Source organism: Cebus imitator, unplaced genomic scaffold (genome assembly GCF_001604975.1).
Source record: "Cebus imitator isolate Cc_AM_T3 unplaced genomic scaffold, Cebus_imitator-1.0 Scaffold478, whole genome shotgun sequence".
Classification (NCBI taxonomy): Eukaryota; Metazoa; Chordata; class Mammalia; order Primates; family Cebidae; genus Cebus; species Cebus imitator.
In genome coordinates, this window is record NW_016107793.1 from 534,885 (window position 1) to 544,952 (window position 10,068).

Here is a 10,068-nt window from a genome sequence, read left to right on the forward strand (position 1 = left end):
GGGCTCCTGATGTGTCTATGACACACGCAGGAAAGGTAGCTCTGGCTCAGGGTGAACTGTGTGTCAGGCGCTTACTGCTTCTGCCAGACCCCCATCTCTCCCCCACCTTCTGGTGATGTCACCTAGATTTTCCTTTGGGAAAATCCTCACTCCTTGATTTGTGTTCTTCAAGGGGAGTGGCGGAGGACCCAGGCCTGGCATCAGCACGTTCCATGGTCTTGGCCATGGAGAGGAGCTAAGGATGCCGGCTCCTGGGTCTTCCCTGGGACAGAGAGGCTCCGCACCCTTCCCCTGGAGTTCTGCAGCTGCTGGTGACCACCTTCCTGCCTGTGGCCCACAGTGAGGCTGACAGAGAAACATAGAGTCCAGAGAACGTGGGCGACCTCGGCTTGGTGACGGCACTTGAGCTGTGGGTGTAGCCATATCTCATGGCAGAGCCATTGTTTTGTCTAAGGGGGTCCAAGTTGGGTTTCTGTCATCTGCAACCAAAAGTCCTCATGGACATAGTGGGAAAGAAGGGAGAAGTTGAAGGCCTGGGTCACACATGCCCTCTCTGGGGGGTGGGAGTGAGATGTAAACCACTTCCAGATGGAGCCCAAGCCGGCGATCCCTGCTCCTTCCTCTGTCCCATGGCACCCCTCCCAAGGGAGCTGCTCCCAAGATCCCTAGAGGAATGGAGGAATGACTAGACATCATGCTAAGGAGTTTTTGTAAGGTCAATGTATTCAGTCTAATTCACACACATCGAAGTCTCCACACTTTAAATGCATATTTCAGTGACTTTTACAAACGTATTCCCCTGTGTAACCACCAAGATAAAGAAGATTTCCATCACCCAGAAGCTGCCCTGTGGTCCTTTATGTCAGTCTCTGCTCCTAGCCTGCTGCCAAACAACCACTGAGCTGCTTTCTGTCACTGCGGGTTAGGATTTTTTTCTCTAAAGTTTTGCATACAGTCCATCCTCAGTCTTCACAGGTTCCATATTTTGGAGTTGTCCACTTGCAAAAGTGTATTTGTAACCTCCAGATCAATCCTCGTGGCACTTTGTGATCATTCCTGAGCACCAGCAGAGCACTGGGAAGTTTCATTTGCGGATGCGCACGTCTCTGCAGAGCTCAAACTCACCAGGGCCTTTCCCCGTCTTCTCAGGGCTGCCTTTCTTGCATTTTCATACTTTCTGTTGGGGATTCCACTGTTCAAATGGACCTCAAGCTGGCTGGTGCTTCTCGATGCTAGAAGGCTGTGATGTGTCTTACAGAGAAAATGCATGTGTTGGATAAGCTTTGCTCAGTCATGAGTTATAGTGCTGTGGCCATAAGTTCATGCGAACAGCCTCTCTTTTAAATAAGGTGTCTTTAAACAGAAGCACACATGCCACAAAGGCATACATTGATCAGATGACCACAATCTTGTGAGCAGAGGTTTGCAGAAACCTAACTCTGCATTTCCCTGGAAGCAATGCTTCCAGACTGGCAAATTCAGCGTTCCTGGGAATGTAATGGAAAATTACCGCCAGGCATGAAAGCCAGCCATACATACGGTCATACAGATGCCACCTTTTGAGTCTGGTTTCTGTCACTTAGCATAATGTTATTGAGATTCAGCCCTGTTGTTCCTTTTGTTGCTGAGGAGTATTCCGTTGTGGGGTTACACCAGCTTCCCCATTTACTCAGCAGTTGATGGAGCATTTGGGTTCTTTCCAGTTTTTGGCGATTATGAATAAAGCTGCCGTGAACTTTCGTGTACAAACCCATGCATGGACATATGCTTTCATTTCCATTCCATATTAGCACAGGAGCACATACATTTATTACTTGCTTAATGCTTGCAGTTGTCCTGCAAAGCAGCCTCATTTTATGCATAAGGAGCTGGGCTCAGAGCAGAGCTGTGGTGGCCTGCTGACTATCGCATGGCTCACAGCAACCGCCATGGGTGCACAGTTTTCCCTGGGCGAGACCTGGGGGTCCCTATTCGAGTGGCCCTGTGGTGGGTGGGAAGGCCTTGGCTCTGTCACTGCCTCTCCGGGGGCCTAGAAGTCCTTGGCTGCAAAGTACAGATTCTGTCCCGTCTGAGATCCCTGAGCTCCAAGCCTGTGATTCAAATCCTGCTCAGCCCCACTGCAGCCCTTCGCAGGCTGAGCAGAACTACAGCCAAGACTGACAGGCTGGTGGGCTGACTGGCTGGCTTCTAGGGCTTCAGCTGCCCTGACTCCATTCCCCTTCTGGAGGTGACGGCCCCTGTTTTTGCTTTTGGGGCTCATTCTCCTCTAGCATTTGCAGGGGCTGAGTGGTGGAGACTGCCACCAAGGTCTGACACTCTCTGGAGGACGCCCACACGCCGAGGGCTTGGCTGGCTGGCTCTTCTCTATGGTGAGGTCTGGAGCCCTGAGCAGAGAACTGACACAGGGACTGGGAAGCAGCCAGAGCAGGCTCCAGACAGCCTTTGCTCTGCACCCTTCCCAGTTCCAGGCTTCTGTCTCCCAGCTGCCCAGAGAGCTGCCTGACAACCTCCCAGAGCCTCCCGGAAGCTTCCCATTGCTTGCGCACAGCAAACCCTGCATGCCACAGTGGATGCTTCCCTCCCTCCAGCCCCTGAGGCCTCAGCCCTGGCTTGTCTCTTAGCAGGCTCTTCCTCTGGACTCAGCCTCCTGCCCCTCTGTTGGCTTAAGGAAGCCCCAGGAGAGGGGATGGCCTGGTACTTGACAGCAACTGATGCAGAGGGAAGAGTCCCAGGCTCGGGGAACAAAGATGAAGATCTGGGTGCTGAGTTCTTGCTTGTCCTCTGGGGCTCATCTTCCTCATCTCTAAAATGGGTACCATTTCCACAGTTTCATTCATTGTCATTGACCCCCATCTCCTGTGGGTCCAGGCACTGTCCCTGGGGCTGGGGATCAGGGGAGGAGAGGGATCCAGACAGGTGCCTGGCCTGATGGAGGAGAGGCAGACGCTGTGTTGTTGTAGATCTTCAAGGTGACAGAGGAAGTCCCGATGCTCTGGGGACCAACTGAAGGCGTTGTCCATACCTTGGCCAGTCCTGGTGCCAGACACTGACTTTGACTACCTTTTTCTTTTTTTGAGACAGAGTCTAGAGTCTCTCTCTGTTGCCCCAGCTGGAGTGCACTGATGCAGTCTTGGCTCACTGCAGCCGCCTCCCAGGTTCAGGTGATTCTCCTACTCCAGCCTCCTGAGCACCTGGGATTACACACGCACACCACCACACCTGGCCAATTTTTTGTATTTTTAGTAAAGACGGAGTTTCACCATGTTGACCAGGCTGGTCTCGAACTCCTGACCCCCAGTGATCTGCCTGCCTTGGCCTCCCAAAGTGTTGGGGTTACAGGTGTGAGCCACTGTGCGTGGCCTGACTTTGACTACCTTAATGCAAAGGGGAATTCATTGGAACGAAAGGGCAGAAGTCAGGGCAGCAATGGGGAGCTGAGTGGTGAGAACTGAAGGAAAGCCTCTTTAGGGTGTGGCCACCCAGGTGAGAAATTCTGCTGAGATTCAAAATTGCACAGAGGGGTGAGTACCCCTCTGTGAGGGTGGAGGGTGGGTCTCCTGACTGACAGGCTGCCAAGCTGGCCTGCAGTGGGATCCCCGAAAAGGGGGGTAAAAGCAGGGAAGGAAAAGTCACAAGTGTCCGTTGGTGACTGGTGAGGGAGGGTGGTGTCAGGTGAGGACTTGCAGGACGCACTCAAATGCATGGGAAACATAACAGTGAGCTCCAAGGGGCAGAAGCAGCAGAAGCTTTCGGCACTGTGAACCTCAGAAGGGAATGCCCCTACCCAGTGGCCAGCCCAGGGAAGATCTTTCCACGTGTTCTTTGACTCAGCGCCTCCATACAGGAGAGTCTTGGAGCACGCTTGTGAAGTGTACTTGGGACGGATGAAGCCCAGCACCCAGGCTTTGCCAGTCCCACCTGGCCCCACCTGCCAGGAATTTAGAGGTGAGCTGCAGAGACCTGGCACGCACAAGGCTACTGTCCAGTCACTGAGGTATGTGGCAAGGGCTTGGGGACTACCCAGGGAGGTGGCCCACCCAGACGGCAGGCAGGGCCTTTCAAAGGAGGCCCGGACGGCTGAGCTGTGTAAGGCAAGGCTGTGGCAGAAAGAAGGGCATTCCTGGGGGGAGGGACCCCGAGTTTTGATCCTCAGGCCCTGGTTCTACCTTGTGGACCTTGGAGGGAGCAGGGAGCTGGGCAAACAGAGGTGACCTGTGTGGGGGGGGCCGGAAGGGGAGGATGGGGATGGGGAGGAGCTCTTGTGGGGGTAGACATGGGCAGACGAGGAGATGGGGTGGGGGGATGCAGGCCCCTGCAGGTCCTGCAGAGGACACCCCAAGGTTACCTTGGCCTGTGGCTCCGCGGCTCGAGCTGCTGGCAGAGATGACAACAGCGAACCAGCAGCCTCTCCGAGTTTTATTATCATTCAAATGAGGACGTGGAGAGGTATTTCATTTGATTGGTAGAATAATAGAAGCCATTTATCTACCTTCTCTCAACCTTTCATATCTGTTTCACTATTTTATGGGATCGCATACATCATAGTAAAGGCAAAAATGTATTTTTTTCCCTTGACTTGGGGCTGGGGGGCAGCAGAGATGGAAAGGAGGCTCTCAGAGTGGCTGGCAGGAGCTGAAGGAAATGAAATCGAAAAAGACTATTATTGGTGACAGACAGTTACATCTGAAAGGGAATAAGAAACTCCCCAGTGCGGGCTAGGAGAGGAGTTTTAAATGGAAGATCTAACAGCTGCCAGCTCTAGGTCCATCGAGAGGCAGAGGACTGAGGGAGGTGTGGGGGGTGGGGGGCGAGACAGGGAGTATGGTGGGGCAGGAAGCGGGGGAGGTGCTTTGGGGAGCCAGGAAGGTCCTTGAGGGAAACAGCAATGAGGCTGGCACAGGGGCATGTGGCCCAACTGTTGGAGTTCTTTGTCTTTCTTGGGTTATGATAAATTACACATGTCATACAAGGATCCATTCTCCTTTTGAAAACTCTAGAACATCACAAGTAAAGACCCCATGAGCACCAGCCCCAATCCCAGCCCATTCTACCCTTCCCAGAGGTAACCATTATTAAGATTTTTTTCCTCTTGATTTTGCAAATATGTAAAGATGCCTTAAAATAAGTAATACTCTTTTGTGAACTCCCGCCCTGCCATTCTTTTTTTTTTTTTTTTTTTTTTCTTCACACCAGCCCTGAAAACCGTTTTATCCACTTTACAAATTAAGACGCAGAAGCTCAGCAATATTTTTTTTTTTTGAGCCAAGGTCTCACTCTGTCACCCAGGCTGGAGTGTAGTGGTGCACTCTCAGCTCACTGCAGCCTTGACTCCTGGGCAGAAGCGATCCTCCTGCTTCAGCCTCCAGAGTAGCTGTGACTACAGGTGCGCACCACTACACTACCTAATTTTATTTTTAGTAGAGACGGGATCTCACTGTGTTCATGACCCAGGCCAGTCTTGAATTCCTGCATTCGAGCCATCCTCCCAAAGTGCTAGGATTACAAGCATGCGCCATCGCACTTGGCCCTTTACCCTTTCTTGAAAGGTGTCACGTGGTCTCATTCAGCTCCTCGTTTTTTCTCACTGGACATGTTTTCGAGCCTTGTGTGGGTCTCAGTCATTCCTGGAGCTGCTCAGGGTGCTCCTGCCTGTGACTGTCTTGTGCTGTAGCCCCCTGACGCCCCCCTGATGATCCCTTGGGTGGCCTCCAGCTTTTCACAATGACAAAGAATGCTTCGAGGGGTCTGGGCAAGGCTTTCTTGAGGGCAGGTGAGCAGTGAACTCTCTGGTGTGGAGGGGTACATTTTCAGCTGGAGAAGACGCTGTCCCATTGCTGTCCAAAGCCTCTGCGGCAGGGCAGCAGCCAGCCCGGGGAAGGCCTTCCCACCTGTTCTTTGACCCAGCCTCTCCACACGGGAGAGTCTTCGTGCATGTTTGTAAAGTGCACGTGGGACGAATAAAGCCCAACACACGGCTCTTGCCAGTCCTACCTGGCCCCACCTGCCAGGAATTTAGAGGTCAGCTACAGAGACCAGGCACGCACGAGGCTGCTGTCCGGTCACTGGTCACTGCGAGGGGAAACGCACAGCTGTTCTTGCACGGAGGTTCCCTGTGGAGTAGTCTTGGGCAGGAAGTAGGTGGCAGAGAGGGGAACCACAAAGCCCTGGGCAGGGTGTCAGAGCAGAAGTGGGAAGGCGGGACCCATGTGACCCACTGGGTGGGGGGGGGGCGGGATTCCTGGGAGGCACGCAAAGGGCAAACAGGCAAGACCCTGGATGTGACGGCAGGCCACAGCCTTGGGCTGGGTGAGAATCAGCAGTACTTGATATGGGAGGGTAGCCTGCCAGCGTGGCCAAGGAGGCAGGTTAAAGGCAAAGCACAGGTCTCTGGGTGGTGTCGGCATAGGGCAGGGGTGTGCAGAGCATGGGCATAGAGAGTCCTCCATGGGGCCCTGGCTCCCTGACAGCAGCACAGAGACAGGGAGGGTCCCTCTGAGCATGGGAGACAACTCAAAGCTGACCAGGTATGGGGCTGAGGCTCCCTGCTCAGGCCCACCGTCCCCCACCATGGATGGCACTTGTCCCAAACCTCAGAGATGTGGTGGGAGCAGGTGGGGGATGGGAGTGAGTGGCTGGGTGAGGACTGGGCTCTCTATTCCGGGAGACTCTCAGGTTCCAGAACTCTCGCAGGAGACCCATTGCAAGTCTTACAAGGAGTTTCTTTTCTTTTTTTTTTTTTAAAAAAAAACAAAACAAAAAACAGTGTTATTGAGATGTAATCCACATACCATGCAATTTGCCCCCTAAAAGTATACAATTCAATGGTTTTTCATATATTCACAGATGTGTGCCACCATGATCATTTAGAACATCACCTCCAAAAAGAAACCCTTTAGCCATCACCCTACCTCTGCGATCGCAAATCTCCATTCTGTTGCTACAGGTTTTCCTGGTCCAGTCACTTCACAGGAGAGCAAGCACTTGATGTGTGGTCTTCTGCACCAGACTGCCTTCCTTCAGCACCATGTTTGCAGGGATCAGGCACCCTGGAGCCAGTAATCAGCACTTCATTCCTTTGGAGGCCGAATGATATACCACATTTTGTTTCTCCATTCATCAGTTGATAAGCATTTAGGTTATTCTCACCTTTTTTTGACTTCGGACGGCCCCTGACTTACAATGGTTCAACTTAATGGTTTTTGACTTTACAGGGGTGTGAAAGCCACATGCATTCAGGAGAAACTGTACTCCAAGCACCCATGTGAGCATTTTGCCATGAGATGTTCAACACTGTATCATAAAAAAGGCTTTGGGGGGTTGGGCGTGGTGGCTCATGCCTGTAATCCCAGCACTTTGGGAGTAAAGGCAGGCAGATCACCTGAGGTCAGGAGTTCAAGACCAGCCTGGCCAACATGCAGAAACCCTGTCTCTACTAAAAATACAAAAAGTAGCCGGTTGTGGTGGCATGAGCCTGTAATCCAGCTACTCAGGAGTCTGAGGCAGGAGAGTGGCTTGAACCCAGGGAATGGAGGTTGCAGTGAGACGAGATCATACCATTGCAATCCAGCTTGGGTGACAGAGTGAGACCCTGTCTCAAAAAATAATAATAATAATAAATAACATAATAAAAATAAAAAATAAAAATATAATTAAAAACAATAAAAATAAAAAAGGCTTTGTGTTAGATAATTTTGCCCAACTCCAGGCTCATGTCAATGCTCTGAGCACGTTTAAGACAGGCTGGGCTGAACCTGATGTTCAGAAGGTTAGGCATCTTACAGGCATCTTCAACTTACGGTTATTTTCAACGTAGAATGGGTTTATCGTAAGTGGAGGTGCATTTGTACTATGAATAATGTTGCTATAAACATCCGTGTACACGTTTCAACGTGGACATATGTTTTCATTTCTCGTGTGTGTGTGTGTGTGTGTGTGTGTGTGTGTACCTACGGGTGGAATTCCTGGGCCATTTGGTGTCTCTGTTTCAGGAGCTGCCAGACTGTTTTCCACAGGGGCTGCACCCACTTCACATTCCCACCAGCAGGGTGTGAGGGTTCTGACTTCACACTTCTCACCAGCACGCATTATCTGACTTAAATTCCAGTCATCCTAGTGGGAGGAGTTGCTTTTTGAGGAAACTTCAAAAGCAGGTGGGGCTAGGTGACGTGCCTCACGCTTGTAATCCCAGCATTTTGGGAGGCCAAGGTCAGAGGATCGCTTGAGCCCAGGAGTTCGAGACCAGCCTGGGCAACATAGCAAGACCCCTGTCTCTACCAAAAATTTAAAAATTAGTTGGGCATGGTGACATGTGCCTGTAGTCCAACTACTTGGGAGGCTGAGGCAGGAGGATCACTTGAGCCCAGGACTTTGAGGTTGCGGTGAGCCATGATCACAACACTGCACTTCAGCCTGGGCAATAGAGCCAGATCCTGTCTCAAGAAAAAAAAGAAAAAGAAAAAGAAGCAGGTAACAGAGCTTGGAGCACCTCTGGGCTCCAGGGCTATTGGGAGTCTGCCTTGGCTTCATCTCAGTCAGACCCCGGCCACACAAGCAGCTTTAGCCACTTTCTGATCTGATCTTGGAACTCAGAGCCTCCCTCCCCATGGAGGTTCTTGCAAAGCCCCACGGAGACTCTGAGTTACCTCCTGTTGACAGTCAAATAATAATAATAATAATTTAAATTGTGAGTCAGCAATTTCCTCTTATGATTAAGATGGTCCCGGGGGGGCTTTGGTCACTTGGAACCTAAAGATATTGACTTTTTTGCTATCTTTTTTTTTTCTTGAGACAGAATCTGGCTCTGTTGCCCAGGCTGGAGTGCAGTGTCGTGATCATGGCTTACTGCAACCTCGAAGTCCTGGGTTCAAGTGATCCTCCCGCCTCAAGCCTGAGTGGCTCAGGGTCTGGGAGCCTGCCAGGCCCCAGGTCACACTTCCTGGCCTGACCAGACCAATGAGCCCATCATCTGGAAACTGTAAGCCCCTCTGTTGAGCTGGAAGCCCTTTGAGGGACTCCTGCTTGCATAAATTCAACCTACACCGCTGCTTCCTTAGCTTCACTCTCTGCCTAGGGTGCCTCCCCCTCGTTCCTGCCACCCACCTCTGAGGGGCCTGTGACAAACACCATCCCTTGATACATCCTGGCTCTGATGTGAACAGCCTTTTTCTTGGATCCCTGAACACAGCTTTGTTACTGCTGGGGCTTAACAAAGCCTTCCTGAATGCCCGGGAGAGCAGCAGGGACATTACAGGGGACTCCAGAGGCTCAGGCCCAGCCCCACCGGGCTCCTCCACCCCAAATTCAGCCCCGGGGTCTTGTTCACCAAATGCTCTGGGGCACACAGTTCTGCAGCACCCATATTCCCAGGACTGCCCCCTTCAAGTCTTCCAGGGAGGTGACACTGTGATGTCACCCCTAGTGTGGGCCATTTGTTCCTGTGGCATTCCCCACTACCACCACAACTAGACCCCATCCTTGAGGGCGCAGGCTGCACGGAGAAGCAAAGAGAAGCACCTTAGCTTCCAAAGCCCAGGTCCTACCCCATGCAGCACATTGGGGACGCTCTCTGCACAGCACATGTCTCCACCCAGCATGGACAGATGAGGTTAAACATTGTCTGGGGAGGAGAGAAGAATAAGGAACAAAGGGAGAGGGCTCTCCTGGGCTGGGTAGGGGTAAGCTGGAGAAGGATAAGGTGAAGCTGCAGCTCTGACCCCGAGATTGGTGGGGCTGAATTTAATCTCCTGGGAAGGGCAGGGTCCTCAGGTATGCTGTGCCCTGAGGAGGTCAGGGGACACTAGACAGGGGGTGAGTGGTGGCTCAACAGAGGGCCTGTGAGAGCCCTGCCAGCTCCCCAGCCCCAGAGCCCTGCAGGGAGCAGCCAAGTTCTTAAGGAGGGCCTGGAAGGGCATCCCAGTTGTGACAAGAGGAGGCCACAGCCAAAACTTGCTTGGCCCTGACAAGCAGAGACCAGATGGGGACGCAGACAGCGCATCGGCTGCCAACTCGGAAAGGAGATGACGGCCAAGAACCAGATGTCCCAGTGCATGTCTTGGGGGTGCCAGCAGG

General features: G+C 52.3%; 1 protein-coding gene across 1 annotated transcript in view; it reads left to right on the forward strand.

The window, feature by feature from the left end:
- The window catches only part of TSPAN17 (tetraspanin 17), a 106,860-nt gene extending 99,469 nt beyond the window's left edge, over positions 1-7,391 (forward strand). Inside the window, exon 8 of the mRNA XM_017512817.2 lies at positions 6,944-7,391. Coding sequence (XP_017368306.1) covers positions 6,944-6,985 — 42 coding nt within the window. The 3' untranslated portion in view covers positions 6,986-7,391. The remainder of the gene's footprint in view (positions 1-6,943) is intronic.
- Positions 7,392-10,068: the final 2,677 nt, after the last annotated feature.